The 27,711-nt window shown below is 41.3% G+C and overlaps 1 protein-coding gene across 1 annotated transcript; it reads left to right on the top strand.

Annotated features, from left to right (window-relative positions):
* Positions 1-142: 142 nt before the first annotated feature.
* On the top strand, positions 143-27,711 carry DNAJC8 (DnaJ heat shock protein family (Hsp40) member C8). Its single transcript, XM_007097924.2, has 9 exons — positions 143-253; positions 2,503-2,604; positions 14,318-14,374; positions 18,063-18,129; positions 18,649-18,743; positions 20,320-20,391; positions 25,339-25,430; positions 26,301-26,376; positions 27,444-27,711. The coding sequence occupies exons 1-9, from the start codon at positions 176-178 to the stop codon at positions 27,564-27,566; spliced, it is 762 nt and encodes a 253-aa protein (XP_007097986.1). The 5' UTR covers positions 143-175; the 3' UTR covers positions 27,567-27,711.

Here is a 27,711-nt window from a genome sequence, read left to right as displayed (position 1 = left end):
TGTTATGTGTATCTCACCTCAATTAAAAAGAGTCTATTTAGGTTAGAGGTTTCTGTCTTGGGAGCCAGCCCTTTAAGAGTCACAAGGAAGGGGGCGGAGCTAGGGAGGTGGGCCTGTAAGAATCACAGGAGGCTGCGCCTGCGCGGGAGAGTCACGTGGTTGCTGGGCCGGGGAAATGGCGGCTCCAGGAGAGAGCGGGGCTTCGGCTGGCGGAGGGAGCACTGAGGAAGCATTTATGACCTTCTACAGTGAGGTGAACACCGAGTGAGGAGTAGTGGCACCGGGGCGACTCCACTCGGTCCTGCTTTCCCAGCGGGCAAAGGCAGTGGTCTTCCTGGCCTGGACCCTTGGGCGGTTCCTCCTGTCTGGCCTTCGGGCAGGCAGGGGGGCTGGGGGTGTGTGTGCGCATCTCTGCCTCGTAGCTGCTGGGGGAATCCCTTGGGCATCGAAAAAGGGGCCAGGATCCGACGTCTGCGGGTAGACGACGATTGTGGCCAACGAAGTGCCTGGGCGCGTGCAGAGGGCCCCAAGTCCGCGGAGTCCGAGGCTGGCAGGAGCTGGCAGAGTCCGGCCTTCTTGGGGGCGACTTAACTTTGCTGGGCCTCATTTTTATTCTGAACGGAAGCACTGTCTACCCTTAGTCCTCTGTAATGAGTTGTATTACTGGTTATTTCTGCCATTCGTGGGCGCCAGGCACTATGCATCATGCCAGGGAGGCATTATCTTTGTTTTACAGATGACAAACCTGAGGTTTAGGGAAGCGAAATAATTTGTTCTGGGTCTTACAGCAGATATCAGCTTGGTATCATGTTAGGATTGGGGGGTCAGTTTGGTGTGAGCCTCACTTATTGTCGCATTTCCAGCACGTATGTCATAGTAATTGCTTGGTAAATATTTGTTGAATAAATGAATGAATAAATGAAAAGCATGCCATTTGGAGTCAGGGGACCTTGGATTGGATTTTTGCAAGGCAGTTGGACTGTGTTTTAATTCTTTCAAGACGTTGATTTTGCAGATCTTAGGTTTTTACCTCTGTAAAGCCAGAGTTAATATTAAAACAAGAGTTTTTATGAACGTTAAAGGAGTTAAGGTATAAGAAAAGGTGTCATAACATATAAAGCAGAAAGAAGCATCTTTCTAAGAGTTAAAGCTGAATGGCATGGATTTGAGGAATGGAGTTGCTCCTGTCTAGGCTGTGAGCTGCTCAGAGTTCAGCACCGTGTCACATTCATTTTTTATCTTTGGTATTTGTAACAGTGCTTGTTACATAGTAGATTCTCCACAGTATTAAATTTGAAAATGGAATTAGCATATCCTTTATAGTCTGTCCTTTTGAAATGCCTAATTCACATGAAAATGTTGATATGCTGGTACCAAAGTTTATTGACCTCTAATGACTACTCATCAGTTACACTGGAAATTGTTTCACTTACCATCTCTTAGTTAGAAATAAAAATAAACTAAAAACAATTCTGGCTTCTCTGAATTGAACGAGGGAAAGTACATGAAGGAGGATCCTTCAGACATCATTCAACCAGTGTTTCTTGAGCACCTGACACGTACAAATGTACTGTTTAGGTGCTGGAGGTATGGTAGTGAACAATAGAAAAATCCTGTCTTAGAGCTTGCATCCTATAGAGAAAGATGAGCAATAAACATGTAAAATATAGTGTCAGGTGCTACGAGGAAACATAAGTCTAGGAAAGAAGATGGGGTGAGGAGTGACATGCTATTTTCAAGAAAGCGAAGAGGAAAGATACTGAGAAGGAATGGCTTTTTATGCTACCGAAATTATTTCCAAACTCCTTTTGGCCATAGGAATAAAGATGGTATATAACATATAAACATAACATGATTCATTTCAACTAGCATTCCAATTCTGACTGTGGTACCAAGGATGTTTTTCTGGCACTACCTAGTGCCTGTTCTCCTTGGTGTTGTTTTGGGTCCGGGATTTTTCTAACTCTATTCGCGTGATAGGTAGGCAGAATTACTTGTCCCTCCCATATACTTTTTTAATGCTGTGTTTAGTGTATAGTATATTTCAGTGTAATTGTATTTTTCTTAAATGAAAAATTGTAAATTAAGTATGAACAACACTAGTACATCTTCTGTCATAAAGTGGAAGCTCTTTGAAGGTGGTGGCTGTGACTTATTTATGTTCATTTGTGATTCTTATCTTGGAGTCAGACTGTTGGAATTAAAATTCTAGTTTACAAGTTGGGTAGCCAGGAACAGATCAGTTAACCTCTCTAAGTCTCAGTTTTCCTATCTGTAAAATGGGAATAATAGTAGTATCTCCTGTATAGGATGGTTGAGAGGAATAAATATATGTAAAGTTTTTACAGTGTTAGAATTCAGTGAATGATACCTGTTGTAATTATTCTTCAAATGTTCACATGTAGACAGATTTTGCTCAACATGTCAGTAGCTTGTTAAAATGACAATTCAGAGTTTATTATTGAACTTTAGTAATGAAGTTTTTATCTCCCTTCATTTTAGGTCAAACAAATAGAGAAGAGAGATTCAGTTCTAACATCCAAAAATCAGATTGAAAGATTGACCCGTCCTGGTTCCTCCTACTTCAATTTGAACCCATTTGAGGTGAGCTGTTTGAGGTTGCTATGGCCTTGTGATGGGAGCTTTTCATAGCTGCAGGCAGACTTACATCAGAACCTTTGTCTTATAGTTGGAACTGAGATTGGCTGGTTTTATTGTGAGCAAAGCATGAGAAGGCAGCATGTTAGGAAAAATGAGATGGTCTGTGACCTGTCAAATATTCTCCATCTTTGGGGCGCCTGGGTGGCTTGGTCGGTTAAGCGTCCGACTTCGGCTCAGGTCATGATCTCACGGTCCGTGAGTTCGAGCCCCGCGTCGGGCTCTGTGCTGACAGCTCAGAGCCTGGAGCCTGCTTCCGATTCTGTGTCTCCCTCTCTCTCTGCCCCTCCCCCATTCATGCTCTGTCTCTCTCTGTCTCAAAAAAATAAATAAACGTTAAAAAAAAAAAAATTAAAAAAAAAAAATATTCTCCATCTTTTACCAACCCTAATATACAGGGCTTTATTTTCAGATGTGAAGGGCTAGCTACCCTTGATAAACTTAGGATCTTTGATTTAGTTTGCTTGTTACAACTTTTCTTTTGTACCGCAGTAAAAAAATATTGAAAACCCAGGGTGCCTGGGTGGCTCACTTGGTTAAGCATCTGACTCACTTGGTTTTGGCTCAGGTTATGATCTCATGGTTCCTGAGTTTGAGCCCCATGTTGGCCTGCTTGGTATTCTCTGTCTCCCTGTCTCTGCCCTTCCCCTGCTCTCTCTCTCTCTCTCTCTCTTCCAAAAATAAGTAAACTCAAAAAAATATATCAAATATCCGACAACCAAAAAATGACCACAGGGTTATAGACAAGGAAATGTACTTTCTGGGTCTCCTTTGTTTTATAATTTTGAACTTTTCCTAAATATGAAAGTAAATCGTATTTCTTACAAAGATTTGAAATATAATAAAAGCAAGAATAATCAAGTATAACCCCACCTGAGAGAAATAGCTCCATCTTAATTGCTTATACTTGAACTGTTTTAAAAGTTCTGTTTTGAAACAAGGAGGATAATGTACTTCATGCTATTTTATTTTTTAAAATTTTTTAATGTTTATTTTTGAGAGAGAGAGAGAGTGTGTGCAAGTGGTGGGGAGAGCAGAGAGAAAGGGAGACACAGAATCCAAAGCAGGCCCAAGGCTCTGAGCTGTCAGCAAAAAGCCTGACACGGGGCTCGAACTCATGAACTGGAGATCATGACCTGAGCCAAAGTCGGATGCTTAACCGACTGAGCCACCCATGCACCCCTACTTCATGCTATTTTAAATGCTGTACTGTGCAACAACGTGGACAGAACTAGATTATATTATGCTAAGTGAAATAAGTCTATCAGAGAAAGACAAATGTCATATGATTTCCCTCATATGTGGAATTTAAGAAACAAAACAGTTGAACAATGGGAAGCAAAAAAAGATAAAAACAGAGGGGCAGGCAGGCCATAAGAGACCCAAATATGGAAAACAAACTGAGGGTTGCTGGAGGGGTGGGGAGGATGGGCTGAATGGGTGATGGGCGTTAAGGAGGGCACTTGGGATGAGTACTGGGTATTATGTGTAAGTGATGAATCACTAAATTGTACTCCTGAAATCATCATTACACTATATGTTAACTAAATTAGATTGAAATAAATAAATAAAATAAATGCTATATTGTTATACAAAATATGTGTATACATTTTTTTTTTAAATTTTAATGTTTGTTTATTTCTTGAGAGAGACAGAGACAGAGCATCAACAGGGGTGGGGCAGAGAGAGAGGGAGACATAGAATCCGAAGCAGGCTCTAGGCTCTGAGCTGTCAGTACAGAGCCCGACGTGGGGCTCGAACCCATGGATCATGAGATCACAACCTGAGCCGGAGTCAGACACTTAACTGACTGAGCCACTCAGGTGCCCCTGTGTATACATTTTTTAAAAAGAAACTTCTACTGTTTTTTTAAAGTTTATTTTTGAGGGTGGAACGGGCAGAGAGAAGGGGACAGGATCTGAAGTGGGCTCTGTGCTGACAGCAGACAGCCCAACTCAGGGCTCGAAGTCACTAACTGAGATCGTGACCTGAGCCGAAGTCGGATGCTTAACTGACTGAGCCACACAGGCACCCTGGTGTACACATTTTTAAAAGTCTCCACAGTTTTTACTTAAAGAATTCCTTTACTGGGATGTTTGGGTGGCTCAGTTAGTTGAGCATCTAACTCTTGATTTCAGCTCAGTTTGTAATCTCAGGATAGTGGGTCAAGCCCCGCGTCGGGCCCCATACTGAGTGTGGAGCCTGCTTAGGATTCTGTCTCTCTCCCCCTGGTGCCCTTTCCCCTGCTCATATTCTCTGTCTCTGAAAATTAAAAAAATTATTTAATAATTCCTTTATTTTTCTTTATTATAGGATATTTAAACTAGTTTCTAGTTATTCACAATTATAAATAACTTTGACATGAATACTGTTACATCTTATAAAAATAACACTTATTGAGCACCTGTAAACTTTTTTTTGTTCCTACTTTTTTTTTTTTTTATTGTGGTAAAATATACATAACATCTGGGGCGCCTGGGTGGCTCAGTCGGTTGGGCGTCCGACTTCGGCTCAGGTCATGATCTCATGGTTCGTGGGTTCGAGCCCCGCATCGGGCTCTGTGCTGACAGCTCAGAGCCCGGAGCCTGTTTCAGATTCTGTGTCTCCCTCTCTCTATGCCCCTCCCCAACTCATGTTCTATCTCCCTCTGTCTCAAAAATAAATAAACATTAAAAAAAAAAAATTAAAAAAAAATATACATAACATCTAATTAACCATTTAACAGTTTTTAGGTGTACATTTCAGGGGCAGTAAGTACATTCAGTGTTGTGCACCCATCATCATTGTCATCTCTAGAACTTTTTCATCATTCTAAACAGAAACTCCAAACCCATTAAACAATAACTCCCCATTCCTCCTACTCCCAGTCTCTGGTGATTTCTATTCTATTTTCTATCAATTTGCCTATTCTAAGTGCCTCATATAGGTCGAATTGTATAGTATTTGTACTTTTGTGTCTGACTTATTTCATTTAGCATAATGCTTTCAAGGCTTGTCCATTGCTTCTGTTTTTTTGAAGAGTAACAAAAAAATTTTTTTAAGTTTATTGATTTGAGAGAGAGGGTGTGCGTGTGTGCAGAGTGTGTGGGGAGGGGCAGAGAGAGGGAGAGAGAGAATCCCAAGCAAGTTCCTCACTGTCAGTGCAGAGCCTGACTTGGGGCTTAATCTCATGGATGGTGAGCTCATGACGTGGACTGAAATCAAGAGTCAGATGCTTAACTGACTGAGCCACCTAGGTGCTCCTGAAGAGTAATTTTTAAAGAATTGTTTCATTTTATTTATCTTTTTTTTTAATGTTTATTTTTGAGGGGGGGTGGCGGAGAGAGGAAGGGAGGGGCAGAGAGAGAAGCAGAGGATCCAAAGTGGGCTTCGTACTGACAACAGAGACCCTGATGTAGGACTCAGACTCAGGAACCATGAGATCATGAGCTGAGCCAGATGAAGTTGGATGCTTAAGGACTAAGCCACCCAGGCACCCCAAGAACTGTTTCATTTTAAAACAATTTCAGATTTGTAGAAAGGTTACAAGTACATTATGAAGACTTTCTTGGACGGTTTGATACCAAGTTGCTAGTATGATGTTTTTTGCTCTAGAATACTTCAGTGTGTTTTTCCTACAAATGACACTTTCCTACTGAAGCACAATATAACCATCAAAATCAAGAAAGAAACATTGGTACACTGTTACCATGTAGTTCTCAGACCCCATTCAAATTTGCCAGTTGTCTCAATAATGTCCTCTACAGCAAAAGGATCCAGTCAAGAATCAACTGTTATATTTAGTTGTTGTGTCTGTTTAGTCTTTAGTCTGGAACAGTTTCTCAGCCTTTCCTTGACTTTGACGACCTTACCATTTCTGAAGATTACGGGCCAGTTATTTATTAAAAAAAATTTTTTTTAAATGTTTATTCTTTTTTGAAAGACAGAGACAGAGCACAAGCAGGGGTTGGGCGGAGAAAGAGGGGGACACAGAATCTGAAGCAGTCTCCAGGTTCTGAGCTGTTGGGGCTTGAACCCACGATCTGTGAGATCGTGACCTGAGCTGAAGTTGGACACTCAATTGACTGAGCCACCCAGGCGCACCCAGGCCAGTTATATTGTAGCATCTCTCTCAATTTGAGGTTGTTTGATATTTCTTCAGTTGGATTCAGTTTATGCAATGTTGGAATGCAGGAATATCACAGAAGTGATACTGTATTCTTCTCTTGGCAACTTACAAAGTACATGATATTTCCAATATCCCAGGTTTATCCCATTTCTAATGATGTTAACTTGATCACTTCGAGAGGTGCCTGCTGTGTTCATAAGTTACTTTTTTTCCCTTTTGTAATTAGTAAGTATTTTATGGGGAGGCACTTTGAGACAGTGTAAATATTCTCTTATCAAAGTTTCAGTTTATTCATTTATTAGTCAGTATAGATTTAGGGTTTCCTATTTTATCCAATGTGTTGTATTTTGATATTATTTATTTTGTTGCTCAAGTTGTCCCAAATTGGGCCAGTAGGTTATCTTTCAAGCAAGGTCCTATCTTTCGATATGTTTTCATCATTCTTTGATTACTAGACACTCTTGTACTTTTCCTGACCCAGCCTAAAATCATTTCAGTGAGGAGCTCCGATTCCTTTTAGTGAAGAATGGTATTTAGAGATAAAGATTTGGGTGCTAGGTGTACTCATTGCTGTTGGGAATGTCACTACTCCAGACCCTATTGGTAGATAGGGCTAAGAAGTGAGTGTATGTGTATGCATGCATATGTGTGTTTGCATGTGTACATACATGTATTGACATCCAATTTCAATCCAACACTACAGGATTTATTCTAGTTTTGTTTGTTTGTTTGTTTGTTTTTTTAACATGTTTGTAGTTCCCTTCTCTCATAGTGAGAAATCAGGCTCCCACTATTTTAAATATGTGTATATTTACTTAATTGATCGTCCTGTTTACATCTGATCTCCCAGCTGCCATTCCTCACCGTACCTGAGCTTAAAACTCCCATGCCAGGTTACCCTTCCAGGTGGGTGCATTCCTCACCCACCTCTGGCTCCCTGGGACCTCTCTTCATCCCTTTTGGACTCCAGCATCCTCCCCATCAAACAGGCACATTTCTACCCTGCTCTGGCTTTGACCCTTACGTCAGGCTACCTTCCTCTGAAAACATCCTCCCCATCTTACTTGGGCTCTAACTCCATTCCATCCCCCCCCGCCTTTGCATGGAGGCTCTCTTCACCCTGATCAGGCTCCAACTTCTGTGACTGTCATACTTCCATCCAAGTGCTGTCTACATTCTGCTTGGGTTCTGACACCTCTTGTTGGACTGCCTTCCTATGTTGGATGCCCTCCTACATGGGTGCCCACCTCACCAAGTACAAGTTTCCCATGCTAGGCCATCCCTTTGTGGAGATATTCTTGCTTGGACTCCTATACTCTGTGCCAACCCACTTCCCTTGTAGACACTTTTCTTACCTTGCCCACTCTCAAATACCCCGGTTGCATTCTATTTCCTTTTTTTTTTTAAAGAAATTTTTAAAATGTTTATTTATTTTTGAGAGACAGGGTACGCATGTGTGCAGGGTAGGGGCAGAGAAAGAGGGAGACAGAGGATCCAAAGCAGGTTCTGTGCTGACAGCAGAAAGCCTGATGTGGGGCTTGAACTCACATACTGTGAGATCATGACCTGAGCCGGAGTCAGACGCTTAACCAACTGAACCACCCAGGCGCCCCTCAACTCTGCTTTCGTGTGGATGCTTTCCTTAGCCCTCTTGGGCTCTGATACCCTGCACTTGGCTACCCTCCCATGTTCACAGTCTTACCCTGCTTAGGTTTTAACACCCTATGCCTGGCTGCCTGCCCACTGAGATGCCCTTCTCAACCCACTTTGTACCTCCATGTCAGGGTACCTTTCTGTGTGGATGCTCTTCTCACCCCATTTGTGTTCCACCATGGTGTGACTGGCCACTGTTTCCTGTGTGGTCACCACCATCTTCATCCCAGATGGGCTCTGACCCTGCACTGGGCTATCTTGATGTCCTACCCAGGATAGGTGTCTACTTTGCCTGGCTCCACTTAATGTGTTTGGATTGTATTGCTCAGAAAGGGAAGGGTAAGACAGAAAACTTAAAGAGTACTTTTGAGGGGCATCTGGTTGGGTCAGTTGGAAGAGCATGTGACCCTTGGTCTTGGGGTCATGAGTTAAGGGACTTGAACTCATGACCCTAAGATCAAAAGTCGCATGCTCTTCCGATTGAGCCAGCCAGGAGCCCCTGATTGTTTTTCCCCAAGAGTATTCTTGATACAATTTGGGGGAGGGAAGGGAGAAGATAATTTGTTTGAGAAGGATAAAGAATTTGATGATATGTTCTTTGTATTTAGCCATACTTTTTTTTTTTTTTTTTTTTAATGTTTACTTATCTTTGAGAGAGGGAGACACAGAATCTGAAACAGGCTCTAGGCTCTAAGCTATCAGCACAGAGCCAGACATGGGGCTCGAACCCATGAGCCTGGAGATCATGATCTGACAGCTGAAGTCAGACGCTCAACTGACTAGCCCACCCAGGTGCCCCTCTATTTAACCATACTTTTAAATTGTGCAGAGTACCATGAAAAGGGGACATGTGATCATATAACTTACCCATTTATTTGTTAAGGTAATTTGTGTTTCCTGTGGTTATCTGATTGAAAAGAAATGACAGAGGGGCGCCTGGGTGGCGCAGTCGGTTAAGCGTCCGACTTCAGCCAGGTCACGATCTCGCGGTCTGTGAGTTCGAGCCCCGCGTCAGGCTCTGGGCTGATGGCTCGGAGCCTGGAGCCTGTTTCCGATTCTGTGTCTCCCTCTCTCTCTGCCCCTCCCCCGTTCATGCTCTGTCTCTCTCTGTCCCAAAAATAAATAAAAAACGTTGAAAAAAAAAATTTAAAAGAAAAGAAATGACAGATTGTTGGGACTACTAGGAAGGCTAGAATTTTAACACCCTACTAGTTAACGTGGTTCTGGAAGTCACTGCCCTGTAGTTTCTGTCCTGACTATATAAAGTATGTTTGAGGGGCTCTGGTGGCTCAGTTGGGTAAGCGTCTGACTTTAGCTCAGGTCATGATCTTGTGGTTCATGGGTTCGAGCCCTGTGTTGGGCCGTGGAACGTGCTTGAGATTTGCTCCCTCTCTCTCTCTCTCTCTCAAAATAAACTAAAAAAAAAAATGTTGGAGTATATGTACACATTATGCATATGTATATATGTGTATATACGTATGTACACACTCACAATTGACCGTTAAACAATGCAGGGATTAGTCAGTCATACAAACCCTCATGCAGTTAAAAATCTGTGTATGACTTTGACTCACCCCCAAATTTAACTACTAATAAACCAATATTGACTAGAAGCCTTACTGAGACCAAACCATCAATTAACACATTTTGTATATGTATTACATACTGTATTTTTACAGTAAAGTAAGCTAGAAAATATTAAAAAGTCATAAGAGAAAATACATTTATAGTAGTATACTATATTTATTGAAAAAAAATTCATATGTAAGTTGACCCAGGCAGTTCAAACCTGTGTTCAAGAGTTGACAGTGTGTGTGAATGTATGTGTGAATATATTTATCTTTACACAAAGATACGGTGAGGTTGACACTTGGGAAGATGAGAGATTGTGTTTGAATGGGCAGGACTCGATGACCATCCATAGAACTTTTGTCTTTTCTATTTTCTACAGATGTGGTGGCCACTATATAGGGTGGGTGTTACTGTCATTGTCTCCTTGTGAAGTTGCTTTTTGAACCTTGAGTCAGAATTAGGTGTTCCTGGTGATATAGGAAATGAGCGACTTTTGTTTTTCACGTAGCAGCTATGGAGACATCTAAATGAATCTGAGTTTTCTACAGAGGTAAACAGGAGAGGGAGAGAGAGAATCCCCAGCAGACTTCGTACTCAGCACAGAGTTGGACGCGGGGCTCAATCTAACAAACCGCCAGATTATGATTTGAGCTGAAATCAAGAGACTGAGCCACCCAGGCACCCCTGGTCTTTTTCTAGTAAGGAGAGTAATGCAGTGATAGCTGTCATGCCAGGTGTCACCTGGTCAACTGAAATGTGAGTGGTCTGCCTAGACACCATCTCACCGAGTAGCAGGTAGAAAAGGGAGGAGTAAGACTGGGAATCTGAGGGACCTTATTACGGGATCATCATCCAGGGCGCATTTTTCTTTTCTCTTCCTGCCCTCTCTCTAGCTCCCTGTTTGGCCATGCGTCTGACCTTCAGCTATTATGCAAGGATCTTACACATTCTGCAATTATTCTTCAGTTGAAGGCCCTTCTCTACTTCTTCCATAAGCGTAGAGGAACCTGTGCCCCTGCTCAGTCCTGTCCTTTTCATGTTCCTTATTTTGATTTAACTTCAAGGCCCCAGCAAGGAGCTCTACCCACTTTATTTTTTTGTGTATCTTATTAAGTACTTCGGAAGGAAAGGTGTTTATCTTAGTAGAACTCTGGAACTTGTACATAATTATCAGCTCATAGAGTTCACATATGACTTAAGACTGGATTCCTTTTTCAAGTGAAAGATTCCAAAGGAGGCTGTTACAATTTGAGTTCAGAAACTTGTATCGATGTCAGGCATTTTTGTTCATGTGTGATGGTTAATGAACTCTTTGAGGTCTAAGACTGGATTTTTCATTGCAGTATCCCCAAAGCCTGAGACACAGTAGGAGTTCAGAAAAACCTTCCAAGAATCTGAACAGATCTGTGTGCTTCCTAAGAGCCATGTTGGTAATATGGCATTTGTCACATTTGTAAGAATTGTTTCTTGTCTTTTCCTCCCCTGATGGACCTTCAATTCCGTGAAAATAGTAGTGAGCACAGTAGGAATCATAGGTGCTCCATAAGTTTGTACTGAGTGTGAAGCTGGTTTTAAAGAGGTTTGGGCCACAGGTATAGGCCCACTGTATTCATGTATTTCATGGCCACATATGGTACCTCCATCTATTAAGGATAGAAAAGGAGTTGATTAGCTTTGAAGGCACTCAGTGAATTTTTGTTGCCACTGATCAGTACACATGTGATTAAGTTATTCTTGGAAAAACAAGGCTGGTGTGTGTGTATATATACATACCTTCATTTTTGCCAGATTATCTGAAAGTAAGCTGTAGACATTGTGATGCTTCATGCTTAAATAATTTACCAGGCATCTCCTCAGAATAAGAATATATAGCCATATAACCACAACACCATTATTGCACCTAGGAAAAACAACATTAATTCAATAACATCATCTAATGTAGTCCACACTCAAGTGGCCCCAGTTGTCCACCAAATCTTAATTATAGCTATTTTATTTAATTTGGGAATCAGTCAAGGTTTATGAATTATATTTGGCATTAGTTCTAGGCTATAGCTTTATTGGAGGCTTTTTTTATATGTGAGGTGGGAGGTTTTCCATTCTTTCTCATTCATTTTGTACACCTTCTGGGGTTGGTTGGACTTTGGTTTGCTCCAATACGTTTCTTTTCCCCAGAACCAAGGTAAGGTAAAATTCTCTTCTGAATATTTGTGTATGTACAGTTACCTTCCTTTATCTATAAATCTTATATAGCTGCATACTTTTCTTAAGTGACTTTTTCCCAATTCCTTTCTCCCTTGGGAAGGTAGAGGGGACACAATGAATCTTGAAAATGTGTTGCTTTAAAGTTCTTCTGTTCCCTCACCCTTATTGTATGCCTAGCATTGGAGAGTGGGCGTGTTCTTGTCGTAACCTTCCAAAGTCGGCCGAATGCAGTGGTCATTCAGCTCCGTTGCCTACCACTAACTTTATTACTATAGGTGGGCTGTTGGAATGTTTTGAAAGCTTGCAATAAATCTTGACATTACTTGTTGCCAGGTTTTTTTTAAAAACACTGCAAGCATCTGACTAAGCTTGGTAGGTTACTGTGCGTTTTTAATTTCTGGTATATGTTTTTCTTTTCAAGGTTTATTTTCATTTATTTTCTCTTTGCTGTCCATCTCCCCCCCACCCCCCACCTGCCCCGTCCTTAGTTCTGCTAACGTTGAGCACACTTTTTTCTAACCTACATCATTTCTTCCCAGTGTTTCTCAGACTTTAATATGATTCAGATTACTTGGGGATCTTGTTAAGTTTTGATTCTGATTCTGTTGCACTTAAGTGAGGCTTTCTCTTCTGGATTTCTAACAAACTCCGGTCGCCCTCTGGCCTTGAATATCAAGTAAATAAATAGTAATGCTGTGTTGAATCCATGGACTACACTGTGAAATCTTCCCCCCAAAGCACTTATTATATGGTAATTAAAAAATACGTTTTCCCTGCTTATTTATCTTTGCATTTCTGGTACATAGCAGTGTGTTCAGCAGGTAGTAGCTACTCTATAAATGTCTGAGTGAATATATATATATTTGTGGCGATGGGCTCAGGATCCATGGTGAAGACTGTCAACACCAGCTTACCTAGGCGTGGAGAATGATTAAATTTATTCTTTAAAAAACAAATTGCTCTAAAAATACAGTTGATCCTTCCATTTGGCTGTACCTCAGTTCTACTGAGTTGGAACCAGACTTTTCTATAGTAGGCCCGTTGCTCACAGGTCTTCACAGGCAATTCTGATGTTCACTCTGGGCTGAGAACCATTGGCCCATGTGAATTACAGATATAAAGGGGAGCCCCGTGGGCCTTTCTGGATTGAAAATCAGGGATCCAGCCTCATATTCTCCTTATTGCGTATTTGTACTTTCTCCACATTTGCAAAGATAAGTAGGGGTGTGTAGGGGGGTGCTTTTTTTAATGAATGAAGGAGAAATGCAACATGGTCCAGAAACCTGTCTCTGGATATAAGATAAATTGTCCTTCTGATGGAGTAAAACATAAATGTATTTTGTATTGAGAAAGACATATTGAGAAACATAAAATGGTATAACTGTTATTCTGTTACTGGTTTTCTCATTTATGTTTCTTTTTTTCCTTTTTTAAAATATTTTATTTTATTTTTTTAAAGTAATCTCTACACCCAACCTGAGGTTTGAATTTACAACTCCAAGATCAAGAGTTGCACACTCTCCCGACTGAGTCAGCCAGGTGCCCCTCATTTTCCTTCCTCCCTTCCTTCCTCCCTCCCTTCCTCCCTTCCTTCCTTCCTTCCTTCCTTCCTTCCTTGCTTCCTACCTTCCTTCCTTTTTTAAAGTTTATTTATTTCGAGAGAGACAGAGACAATGCAAGTGGGGGAGGAGCCAAGAGAGAGGCTGAGAGAGAGAATCCCAAGCAGGCTTTACACTGTCAGCGCAGAGCCCATTGGGGGCTCGAACTCATGAAACTGTGAGATCATGACCTGAGCCGAAACCAAGAGTCAGATGCTTAACCAACTGAGCCACCCAGGCACCCCATATTTCTTTTTTTATTTTTTAAGTAATCTTCACACATACCCAGTGTGGGACTCAAACTTACAACCCAAGACCAGGAGTCATAAGCTTTACCAACTAAGCCAGACAGGTGCCCCTCATTTATGTGCCTTGAGCGTTTTTTAGAACTGTGTGCCAGGTACTGTTCTAGAATATTGAGTACTGCTCTAGATGTTGATTATAACATTTATAATTATTGGGCACCTGTTAAATTCATAAATTCTTCTAATCTCTTTTACAGTTTTGACTTTGATTCTTCCAGGTTCTTCAGATAGATCCTGAAGTGACAGATGAAGAAATAAAAAAGAGGTTTCGACAGGTACAGTATTATTTCCCTGTAATAGATGGAGTCTGAACCTTCTGGAAATATAGTAGCACATGATTCTCTTAGGATTTGCTGTTACGACTATTGGACCAAAATTTAATTTTTTTTTTAAGCTTAAGATTATGTAACTTTTTTTTTTTTTTTTTTTTTTACATTTTATTTATTTTTGAGAGAGACAGAGACAGAGCACAAGTGGGGGAGAGTCAGAGAGAGAGGGAGACACAGAATCGGAAGCAGGCTCCAGGCTCTGAGCTGTCAGCACAGAGCCTGACGTGGGGCTCGAACTCACAAACCGCTGGATCATGACCTGAGCTGAAGTTGGACGTTCAACCCATTGAGCCACCCAGACGCCCCAAGATTATGTAACTCTTTAAAAACAAACCTCATAGTGACATAAAATCTTAAATAATTTATTGACCATGGCTTACCTCTTATTCACACAGCCCACCTGCAGCAGTAGTTATTGGTAAGCTATGGAGCTGAATGACCACTGCATTCAGCAGGCTTTCTGAAGCTTATTACAGGAGCATACCCACTCTCAAATTTAGGCATACAGTTGGGAGTGAGGGAGAAGGAAGAATAGGATGAATTTGACCTCTGAATAGAATGAATCTTATATCCAAATAGAACCTTTCCAGGCCCTTAAGTAAGCGGGAGAAGTACAAGGTAGAATAGTGGAACTTACATGGAGTCATGCTTATTAAATTCCCTGCCTTCCTGGAGAAAACATGTTAAATGATTTGAAACAGTTTTTTTATTTTTAAGACCCCCTTCCTCAATAATTTTATCTTGTGCAAACTTAAACACCCAAGAGATACCTGGTTTCATGTAAATAGTGCTTTATTGTCCAGTCTGTTGTTTAATAACCTTGAGCTACAAAGGTTTATAGTAGTCTTTTTAAAAAACCCTTCCAATTTTGATAGCTGAGTAACCCCCAGCCTCTCTTTCTAGGAGTTGAATAAACACACTCCCTGCCATCTGTCTTTGCAAATTGGATTTTCTGTATACCTAATGTCTTTTTTGTTGGTTTGTTTTTTAAAATGTCCCCAACTTTTATATATCTCTTTGTACTTCATATTGTAATAGGGTCTGACCAGTGCAGAATATAATTCTCATCTCCTGCATTCCATACTTGTTAATATCCAATATTATGCCTGCTTCCTCAATACAGTAACTGCCCCCACATTGCTGACTCATAATCATGTTCTGATCTGCTATTAAGCCAAGATGTTTTTTATCTTTGCCTACTAAGTCATTTCCCATTATATAACATTAAAACATTTTTTTTGTTTATGTTTTATTTATTTTTGAGAGAGAGATAGAGCATGAGTTGGGGAGGGGCAGAGAGAGAGGGAGACACAGAATCCGAAGTAGGCTTCAGGCTCTGAGCTGTCAGCAGAGAGCCTGACACAGGGCTTGAACTTGCGAACTGTGAGATCATGACCTGAGCCAAAGTCAGATGCTTAACCAACAGAGGCACCCAGGCGCTCCACCCTATCTTATAACTTTCTCTTCCTGAGTTCTACTCTGCACTTATATTCAGCTTTTATCCCCTTAAAATGTCAAGTTTCCTAATGTAATGCATTAGCAGCCTTTCCCAATTTCATAAGCAAGCATTCAAATCCACAGTCAAAACTTTTTTATGTAAGCTGTATGAAGAACTCAGTGAGAGTTCTTTAGTTATTAATATGATCTAATAGTTAAGAGTATGGGCCTTAGAGCTATATGACTTGAGTTTCAATCTCAGCTGTACCTCTTATGAGCAGTTTGAAGTTGGACAAGTCCCTTTCAACCTTTCTGTGCCTGTTACCTCATTTATAAAATGCCCGTAATGTGTCTACCCAGTAAGATTGTTATGAGGATTTAAATGAGGTAATCGAACGATGCACTTAGAGAAGTATGTCTTTTTCTTGGCATGCAGTATGTCCTCTTTCTGTGCTATCAATGTGTGTTAGACAGTATGCTGTTTCTTGCATTATTCCAATGAGCTAGAGGTACCTAGTATTGTTGTATTTACAGAGGAGGAAACTGGAACAGAGATAGGTTAAGTGAATTGCTCAAGGTCTCACAGCTGGTAGGTGATTAAAGTTGGAATTAGAGCCCAGGATTCTGACTCCAGTAATGCTGGATTTAGCATTTCATTCCCACTTGCTGTCATTATCCCCCAAAAGTCCCACTGTTCCAATTAGTTGGTTTTGGTCTGTCAATGACAGTAGGTTAGTGGTTCTTAACCCTGGCTGTCTGAAAGAATCACCTATGGAGATATTTGCTTTTCACTTTAACTTTTTTATTATATGTTTCTTTTTGAGAGACAGAGAGAGACAGAGCGTGAGCAGGGGAAGGGCAGAGAGAGAAGGAGACACAGAATCTGAAGCAGGCTCCATGCTCTGAGCTGTCAGCACAGAGCCCAATGTGGGGCTCAAATCGTGAGATGACCTGAGCTGAAGTTTAACTGACTGAGCCACCCAGGTGTGCCCCCTGTTATAAAAATTTTTAATTATATTTTAAAAAGAAGAATAGAGCAGTGAGTCCTCATATACTCACCATCTGTAGGCAACAGTTTGCTTCATTAACTATGTTTTTGGCCGAGTTGTGAAGTAAATTATAGATATCATGGTACTTTACCCCCAATATTTCATCATGTATCCCCCCAAGAAAAAAAAAAAAGGACATTTTCTTGCATAACTACTTGTCAGACCTAACAAAATTGACACTAATTCCTTACTGTCACCTGTTTCCCAGTAGAGGTTAATCCAGTAGAGGCTTAAAAAAGTACAGATTCCAGGGGTGCCTGGGTGGCTCAGTCGGTTAAATGTCTGATTCTTGATGTGGGCTCAGGTCATAATCTTACGGTTTGTGGGATTGAGCCCCATGTTGGGCTCTGCACTGACAGTGAGCAGCCTACTTGGGATTCTCTCTCTCCCTTTCTTTCTGCCCCTCCCCTGCTCCTGTGCACACGTGTGCTCTCTATCCCTCTCAAAAAAAAGTACAGATGTCAGAGACTGATTCAGAGGGTCTGAGAGTAGCAAGTAGACCTATATTTTAAAAAGCTTTACAGGGTTGGAGCATAGCCAGAACTAAGAACTACTACTTAATGTTTGTTTGTTTGTTTGTTTTTTAAGTTTTTATTTTAGTTCTAGTTAACATACAGTGTAATATTAGTTTCAGGCATACAGTATAGTGATTCAGCAATTCCGTACGTCAGCCGGTGCTCATCACAACAGGTACACTCCTCAGTCCCCATCACCTATTTAACCTATCCCCCGCCCCCCTCCTTAGAGAACCACAACTTTAAAAGTTCTTTTAGGAAAGAGATGATGTCTCATACATGCTTTAGCCTTCTTAGTGCTTATCAGTATAAGGAACATAATAGGAACTGGGTACTTTTCAGTCTGTCTTCTTCATCCTCACAGCATCCTTGTAATGCTTGGCTTATATTTCTTCTCGACCTTGTGATTAAAATCCTAAATGTTTCCCAGCATTTTACCTTTTGGTGCTTGAGTTCTAAGGACCAGTGTTTCTGCACATTTTATGATACTTACTAATTTGTAAAAAATGTTTCTGGCTGACAGTCTTTTTTGCTATAATACCTTAGAGCTTTTGGTTGGAAGGAGGCATGATGCAGGTGAAGAGTTACTAAATGTTCCTCGTATTGACAAACCTAACTTTCCCCTTGTTGTAGTTATCCATATTGGTGCATCCTGACAAAAACCAAGATGATGCTGACAGAGCACAAAAGGCTTTTGAAGGTATTTGTAAATTTACCTGCTCCTGACTAAAACTTTTATCAGTGCTAGAGACTAACTGTTCCTTGTCCTGGATCAAGGAAGGAATGTTACAGTTTTGTCTTCTGGTGATGAAGAAGCTGTGGTTTTCAGTAGAACAGTTGTCATTGCAAAGCAGAATGTTGCTGTTTAAGAAATAGATCTTAACTTTGCCTTGTTAAAACTTTTATGTGCCAACAAAGACTGTTACTGCATAGGATCATTTTTCTTTGAACAACAACAAAAATAATTGGAAGTATTTTATCACTGAATTAAATCTAGTTGTGGTGTATATAGTCTTGAGGGTATATTTAATTTTTTCCAAGGCTCTCAAGGAAAGTCATTGCTGTAGTTGTATGTTTTAAAATTAGCTTAACAACAATAAATAATTTAACAAAATAGGGAATGCTTTTAGATGGCACAAGTCCGTTTACGCTGCCTGAGTATAGTTCAGACTTTCAGAGGGTGTTTGCAGAAACAGTTAATTTCAATGTTTTGCATTAGCTGTGGACAAAGCTTACAAGTTGCTACTGGATCAGGAACAAAAGAAGAGGGCCCTGGATGTAATTCAGGCAGGAAAAGAATACGTGGAACACACTGTAAGTATTTATAGTGCTGCTGTGTTTACAGGAAGTATTAGCAAGCCTTGGGCACCTTGCAGGAGGGTAAATGTTAACCTGGCAATACCTACTGGTGCAATTTGTGACCATTTATGTGGTCTCTGTAACTTTGCTGTGGTGCTCATGAATAGTGTTGTGCCTTAGAGCTCAGGGTGTGGAGTGGCTAGGAGGCTGCTCCCACCTCTTTTCCTTACCAGCTGCATGCTGTGGAGAGAGGGCTTTTCTTTCCCTCTCGTCACGTGTTGTCACGTTACCCACTTCTGAGAGTGGAAGAGTGGAGCAGCCATGGTGATCCTTGACCCTGGATTTTTATTCTTGTCTCAGTGAAGGGGTTGGAACATGGGCTTGAGGAAAGACTGGCAAGGGGATATGAGTAATTTTTTTTCTTTTTAATAGGAGGAGGTGTATATCTGTATTAATAACAGGGTTGGGAAGGATCAACTAAAATAAATTGAGTTATAGCTGGCTTTATTTTTTTGCATTACCTAAATCTCCTGAGTGGTGGGAAGGGTTAAGATGGCTTGCTTGAGGTAAGAAAGGTTTTTGTTTTTATTTTTTACTTGCTGGGGCAAGAATTGTGAGGCCATTTGTAAGAGATGTTTCAATTGGGAGTGAATATGGGTGTGACCTTTTCTTTGAAGAGCTTTGGAATCTGAAATAGAACTGTATAACCAGTAATAGTAATAATGAGTCCAATTTAGATGAAGAAAATGGGTAAAAAAGAGACAGGTGGCCATAAGTCTATCTTGCTGGTCATGTGTTGGAAGTGGTACCTGTAGGCAAAATTTTGGTAGAAATCAGGGAAGGACCTGACAAGTTCTCCTTAAATCATTGTGGTATTTACTTTTCCTCTTATTTTGCCTATAAAGGAGCCATCCTCAGGCTTTCTGGCCACAAGGTGGCAGTAGGGCCATTCTGAGCTTGGAAGACACTGGCTTTTTGCTGGAGCTGTAGTAGTAAATGGTTATTTAATAGAGAAATGACATTCTTATGTGAATGGGTATGTTTATTTTTTTTTAGCTCTCAATGGTGGCCAGAATGATAAACAAACAAACAAACAAACAGTTAATGTGGTATGAAAATTACTGGTTTAAGGCGGTTTCACAGTGAGAATTATCAATAATGCAATTTTTGAAATACCTGGAAACAGTTACACTTAATGCCACAAATTCTGTAGCTTCTTATAAAACTTGACAAATGTAGTTTCTTTGCTATAAACACATAACTACAAACCACAAAAGATTAATGGGTAATCTGTTCAATGTATCAAAGGTTCTGTGGATCTGGCCTAGGATCGGATGAGTTGGGGACAACTTCCTTGCTGGTCCTCTTGCATCCTTCCTGGTGGATTGGATTTTAGATGAGGTTAGAGGAAGGACCCCTGATTCCTAGTTCTCCTTTAACTGCATTGCTGTTTTGGAGGGGAGGGGAAGAGGCTCATTTTTTTTTTTTTCCATGTAAACCTTTTATTGTATGCTATATCCATTGAAAAGTGCACATGTTATATGTGTGTAGCTTAATGGATATTCTCAACTGATCAAAAAATTTTTTTTAGGTGAAAGAGCGAAAAAAGCAATTAAAGAAGGAAGGAAAACCTACAAATGTGGAGGAGGATGATCCTGAGCTGGTGAGTGAAATATGTGAAAAACCACCTTATCTCATGTGATTGAGCTCACTGATTGGTGGGTTAAAGAGAAGGAAGCCTAAAAAATGGTGCATACATGCTAGAAACATTTGGTTTTAATTTAAAGTATTTAAATGTATGTCCATTCACCTTTCTTTAAGCTTCACTTTTTTTTTTTTTTTAAACCATAGGACTATGACTTTTTCTTTGAGTGTGTGTCTGCTGATTGGAGTTTGCAGTTGACTTCACTGTATAAAACATACATACCAAGCATTATCCGTAGTTTCTACTTTTTTTTTTTAAATGTTTTATTTGTTTTTGAGAGAGAGAGAGAGAGAGAGAGCATGCACATGTGCGTGCACGAGCAGGGGAGGGGCAGAGAGGGAGACTCAGAATCTGAAGCAGGCTCCAGGCTCTGAGCTGTCAGCAGAGAGCCCGATGTGGGGCTCACACATATAGTTTCTACTTTTAATGTTTTTTGAAGTACGTTGAAAACTTAGGTATTTGTGAAACAAACCAAGAGGAAAATCCTAGCTATATATGATTTATTGTTTTTTGATTTTTGGGACTTTGGGTTTTTTGGACGGGATAAAGAAGAATAATAGCTTTATTGCTTTGCTGGGTAAGAGAGGCCGCAGCAGGCTAAGGCCTTCAAAACTGCAAGCCCACCCAGAGGATTCATTTTTCAGTCTTTTCCAGATGTCTCTCCTGTATCTAATTCAACAGCAATATTTTTAGGGACTTATTTTTATTGAATCTTTCTAAAGCATTTCACTTAGTTTAAAAAGATACCACAAGCATTTATTTGTATAACCACATTCATCAGTTTCTGTGGTAGGGGCGCCTGGGTGGTTCAGTTGGTTAAGCATTGGACTTTCGCTCAGGTCATGATCTCGTGATCCGTGAGTTCAAGCTCCGCATTGGGCTCTGTGCTGAAAGCTCAGAGTCTGGAGCCTGCTTCAGGTTCTGTGTCTCCCTCTCTCTCGGCCCATCCCCCACTCACCTCTGTCTCTCTCTCTCTCTTAATAAAAAAACATTAAAAACATTTTCTGTGATATTTAAATCTCATAAGTATGGTAGTAATTGCAACTGTCATAAACCACTTTGGGAGCAACCACAAGTGACTCTAAACAGCTAGTAAACGGCTTTCCACCAGCTGTGGGTGCTCATTGTGCTTCAGGTAATAATTTACAGAGAAACAGCATTGCTTCATCCATTGAGTTCATTAGTGGAGATTAGTTGAGCGAGAGATTCTACTTAGATATTTGTGTCCGATTGCCTTCCTAGCCTGAAAAATTCAAAGTCATCTTAATCTTGCTTCAATTTAGGTCAGTAAGTAAGTCACCATGTACTTATCTTGTTTTTAAAGATTTATAGGGGCTTCTGGGTGGCTCAGTAGGTTAAGCATCTGACTCTTGATTTTGGCTCAGGTCATGATCTCACGGTTCGTGAGTTTGAGTCCCACACTGGGCTCTGTACTGACAGTGTAGAGCCTGCTTGGGATTCTCTCACACTCTCTCTGCCCCTACCTCATTCTCTCTCTCGCTCTCAAAATAAATAAATAAACTTAAAAAAAAAAAAAAAAGATTTATACAAGAGAAGCTGTCTTGCTACGGAAACTTGCTTACAATTCTTGCTTCAGTGGCTTCAGTGATTTTCCTGACAGTGAATGGCCCCATCTTCTGCTTGAGAACTGTTAAGTCGGTCACCTTTTGCACTAGCCATCTGTTTAGGGTGTACTCTGTCCCTGTATTTTAGTTTTTTCTCTTCATTTCCTCAATCTTCCTTTCTCTTCCTTTCTCTACAGTTATCCTCTTTGGTCTTTTCTTTTTTTCTTTTTCCTTTCCTTTCCTCCTCTTTTTTTTTTTTTAATTTATTTTTATTTTTATTAAAAAAAATTTTTTTTTTTTAACGTTTATTTATTTTTGAGACAGAGAGAGACAGAGCATGAATGGGGGAGGGGCAGAGAGAGAGGGAGACACAGAATCGGAAGCAGGCTCCAGGCTCTGAGCCATCAGCCCAGAGCCTGATGCGGGGCTCGAACTCACGAACCGTGAGATCGTGACCTGGGCTGAAGTCGGACGTTTAACCGACTGAGCCACCCAGGTGCTGCCCCCCCCACCTTTTTTTTTTTTTTTTTTTTTTTTAGAGAGAGGAAACATGTGCATGCAGAGGGAGGGGGGAGAGAGAGAATCTTAAGCAGTCTCTACACCCTATATGGAACTCAACTCGGGGCTCTCTCACAACTGTGAGATCATGACCTGAGCCAAAATCCAGAGTCCAGTGCTTCACCAACTGAGCCACCCAGGTGTCCCTCTTTGGTCTTTTCTGAAGACTCTCTTAAAAATACTCCTTGGTCCTTTACGTTGTTAAGAACCCTAATTTTGGGGACACCCGGGTAGCTCAGTTGGTTGAGCATCCAATTTCAGCTCATGTCATGATCTCATTGTTGGTGAGTTCAAGCCCCACATCGGGCTCGCTGCTGTCAGCCTGTCAGCACAAAGCCTGCTTCAGACCCTTTGTACCCCCTCTCTCTGCTCCTACCCTGCTTACGTTCTCCCTCTCAGAAAATAAATAAAACATTAAAAAAAAAAATTAAAAGGGGTACCTGGGTGGCAAGTTGGTTAAGCGTCCAACTTCAGCTCAGTTCGTGATCTCGCATTTCGTGAGTTTGGGCCCCACATCGGGCTCTGTGCTGACAGCTCAGAGCCTAGAGCCTACTTCGGATTCTGTGTCTCCCTCTCTCTCTGCCCCTTCCCCGCTTGCGCTCTCTCTCTTGAAAATAAAGAAACATTAAAAAAAATAAAGAATGCTGGCATTTTCTAAAATAAATTTTATTTAAAGGATTTTTTTTTAAAGCAAGGGTTTTTTTTTTGTTTTCTTTTTAAGTTTTATTTATTTATTTTGAGAGAGAGAGAGCACAAGCAGGGGGGAGAGGCAGAGAGAGAAGGGGAGAGAGAGAATCCCAAGCAGGCTCTGTTCTGCCAGGACAGAGCCCAGTGCAGGGCTCGACCTCACAAACTGCGACATCATGGCCTGAGCGGAAACCAAGGAGACCAAGAGTCGGATGCTTAACCAACTGAGCTACCCAGGCACCCTGAGGATGTTTTTTTTTTTTTTTTTAAATGTTTATTTTTGTGGGGGGGGGACGGGCAGAGAGAGAGGGAGAGAGAGAGAATCCCAATCAGGCTCTGCACTGTCAGCACAGGGCCCAACTTGGGGCTCTTACCTCATGAGCCATGAGATTATGACCTGAGCTGAAATCAAGAGTCAGACGCTTAACCGACTGAGCCACCCAGCTGCCCCAAGAACCCTAATAACTTTTTTAAGTTGTCTTGTTTTTTTCCTGATTATATAAGAACAATACTAATGATAAAAAATTTGGAAAAAGCAAAAGAATATAAAATATTCAAAATCAGTAACTGTCCATCCAAGAAAGTTTGGACTTTTTAAAGATACTGAAATATTCATTCTGACTGACTGACTCCTTCACTCATTTGATGTTTGTCCTTATCAGGGACTGGGGTTGTCAGTATTGCTTTTATTGAGCAGTGCCTGGCAGATAACAGTATTAAAAAGAAGTGACAGATTTTGGGATTCCTTTACCTCCCTTTTTCTCTGCACATTACTCTTTGCTCCAGTGTCTCTGATTTTAGGATATAGGTTCTATGAAATCTGCATGATGGGTTACTTTCTATTTTTCTTTGTATATTTAAAATACTTCATGGGGCGCCTGGGTGGCTCAGTCGGTTAAGTGTCCGACTTCAGCTCAGGTCACAATCTTGCGGTCCGTGAGTTCGAGCCCCGCATCGGGCTCTGGGCTGATGGCTCAGAGCCTGGAGGCTGCTTCCGATTCTGTGTCTCCCTCTCTCTCTGCCCCTCCCCCGTTCATGCTCTGTCTCTCTCTGTCTCAAAAATAAATAAAACGTTATGAAAAAAAATTTTTTTTTAAATACTTCATATTTTGAAGAAAAAACATTTTAAAGATCGAGTCCTGTTTTCTGTCTCACGTTGTGTCTTTTTTTTCTGTCTGCGTATTAAGTAGAATGTAAGTTTAGCTGTGTACAACTGAGACCCAAAACGATGGTGGTTTGAACAAGACCGTGATTTGTTTTCTGTCGTGTATAATATAGTCTTTGGGAAGATGGCTCCTGGTATGGCAGCCCTGGACCATGTGTTATTCAAGGACTCATTCTCCTCTCTGTGGCTCTGCCAACAAGGCTGTTGCCCCCATCCTCACGGTCCTGGGTGTGTCATCACCTCACCCAAGTACCAAATAGAATAGAGGAAGGTGGCAAGGAGGGACAAGCGTACTCCCTGTAAGAACATTCCGGGAAATTGCTGCATCATTTCTCCTTATGTTCTGTTGGCTGGAGGCTAAGTTCCATGGCCACACCTAGCTTCAAGGAAGCCTAGGAAAGATGGGTTTTTACAGTGGGTGACCAGATACCTAAAGACAAGGGGCTTTACGTGGAAGGAGAACAGATAATGGGGTGGTGGAAGACACACAGCTAATAGCGTCAGTGGCCCTGCCATAGTTAGTAGACGCCTGAGACTGGTCTGCTTGATAGCAACTCATAGTACCTGGCTGGGTGCCTAGCACAGAGTAATGATGAAATACTTGTGAAAAGAAAGAAAGTTATTTTTTCAGAGTTCTTTGGAGGAAAGGGCCCTCCAACATGGTTATGATAAACAAATCGAATTTTTTTCTTTTTCGTGCTTTTTAGCAGAGCAAGTTTCCTGTGTATCATCTGCATGGTGAAAGTGGAAAATTTTGATGGGTGGTTATGTTATTTATCTCTCAGGAGAGAGCATCATTAAGTAGTTCTCTCTGAAATCTTTCTTCCTTGCTGGTTCGCATCTGCTTTTATCTTGACGCCATCTAAAAGTGCTTGATTCACGTTGCTGGTAAAATGCTTTTATTTTCTTTTTTTCTTAATTTTCTTGTAGTTCAAACAAGCAGTATATAAACAGACCATGAAACTCTTTGCTGAGCTGGAAATTAAAAGGAAAGAGAGAGAAGCCAAAGAGATGCACGAAAGGTATACATCAGAATATTCGTTTAATCCATCTAAATACCTAGATTAACCAAAATTGGTCTTTGGGGATTTTCCTCATGAAGAGTTTATCGAATCAAGGAATGATGTAGTGTATCGTTTAAGAGACTGTCTAAAATAGTTACCTGAAACAGCCAAACTTTTGAATCTTTAGGGTAAGAAATTCTCTCTGACTTTTGGGAAATTGAATAGACCTATCCTTAGGGAGTTGTTAATCAAGAGTGCTATATGTTTTCTTCCTGATTTCTTGGGGTTAAATAGGCAGAGGCCAGAACCGTTTGTGTGACTAGTGTCTGCAGCTTTGGTGAGTATGTAGTATTTATTGAACAGTGTAATCACTCACAAAACACTTATTGTCCCAAAGTATGATTTCCCTGGCTTTTCAGAAATCTTGAGGTTAACTTATGTATCTTGTAGTGTTTATTAGTGTTTAGCAGTAACTACATTTTGGTAGTTGAGGCTGTGTGAAATGTTCTTGTTTTGGGATTGGGTTTTGTCCAGAGATCCTCTTGTAAGAACCTCTGCTATTATAATGGTCGTTCTACTGAAGTAGGGTCACCTGGGTTCTTGAGATAGCTTTGTCACAGACTGAGCCTGGAACTTTTGGACTGAGCCCATAACTTACGATTATTGTTGGCTGGGCCTTGGTAACCATATATGTCCGTCTGTGTAATAGGGATGTTTGTATCTTGCCCTGTAGCTCTTGCCCATGTTCTAATCTGCAATTAGGTTTACTTGATATACTTGGAATTGATTTACTTGATATACTTGTTTCTGTGGGGAGATGACTTAACTTTTACGGTTAAGAGAGTCTCTAGGTATCATATCAATACTCTGGTCTGGTTTTCTTCCTAGGAAGCGACAAAGGGAAGAAGAGATTGAAGCTCAAGAAAAAGCCAAACGAGAAAGGGAGTGGCAGAAAAACTTTGAGGTAAGTTTCCAAGGTGGCCAGGGATTCTCATTCCAGAGTAAGAAAACTTCCCCGTGTGGAAACTTGGTTCCTGGGGCATTGCCAGAACTGACTGGGGCAGACAGTCAGGGAAAGGGAATTTGTGGGGAAGAGCAGGAGCTTTGGAGAATGAGTCCCAGCTCAGCTGCCTGTATGCTCTGCAGCCTTGGCGGGAGCAAGGAGGATCCCTGAACGGTTAGAGATTATGGAAGGCACAGCTGCCAAGTGGGCTCAAGAAAAATGCTTTGCACGTTTAGTTTAGGGGTAATCATGGAGTAGCCCCGTTCTTAGAGGTCTGCTAGCAAAAACTGAGGTTCTTGTGACCCTGATGTCCTGGCTTTTAAACTTGATTCCTCTTTAACACCCTAGTTACATTCTTCAGGTGCTCAGCCAGTTTCCTCAATTGAGCAACGTCTGATGTCTTTTCTTCTGTAACATTTAGCTCTTAGGCTAGGGATTGGCTAACCAGAGTTGATGACTTTGTTTCTGTCTCCCTGCATATATGCAGAGAGAGGAAATGAATAGGGCTCTTGATACGCAGGAGAGAGACCCTGGAGGCCCTCCCGGCATCACTGGCTAGGCCTTGTGCTGGCTTTGAGCCTCCGTCCAAGTTTTGCGGGGCAGAAGGAAGGTACAGTGGAAAGAGCAGCTCTGCTGCTGGCTGTCCATACGGCTTTGAGAAAGTGATCTGACCCCTGAGTCTTGGTGTGTTCAGATGTGAAATGGTGGTGGCACTTTACATACTATGGGCAGCTTTTTGTGAGGGTTAGAAATAGCACATGCTAAGTATCTAGCCCTGCGATCTCCAGCAAATGTTGTGACGAGTATTACACATTTTGTCCTCCTCTTCCTGCCTATAGCTGATCGTGCCTTCTGGGGGTGGGATGCCACTTTCCGTGGGCTCATGGAAGCGTGAAGAAAGGCTCTGCTCTGTTCTATTTTTGGATTATTCCAGAGGGCTGAGCAGGGCTGGGCTGCAGGGATGGCAGAGCAGGTTCAGACCCTTTTCGTCAGCTAGTTTCCTCGTCCCAAACCTCTTTTGTGCTTAGGAAAGTCGAGATGGTCGTGTGGACAGCTGGCGGAACTTCCAAGCAAATACAAAGGGGAAGAAAGAGAAGAAAAATCGGACCTTCCTGAGACCACCGAAAGTAAAAATGGAGCAGCGTGAGTGACCACCTAGGGTCGCGGCCACAGAACCTTCCCCCGACTGTCTCCCCTCCTGCTTCGAAGGACTCATTCTCTCCTCCCATTTCCACCCCAACATAGAGTAGTAGTTGCTTTTTAGTCCATTTTGTTTTCAATACAATTTAATATCGA

The sequence above is a fragment of the Panthera tigris genome, chromosome C1 (assembly GCF_018350195.1).
Source record: "Panthera tigris isolate Pti1 chromosome C1, P.tigris_Pti1_mat1.1, whole genome shotgun sequence".
Taxonomy (NCBI): Eukaryota; Metazoa; Chordata; class Mammalia; order Carnivora; family Felidae; genus Panthera; species Panthera tigris.
Note: the sequence above shows the minus strand (reverse complement) of the source record. Positions and strands in the feature narration are given on the sequence as shown.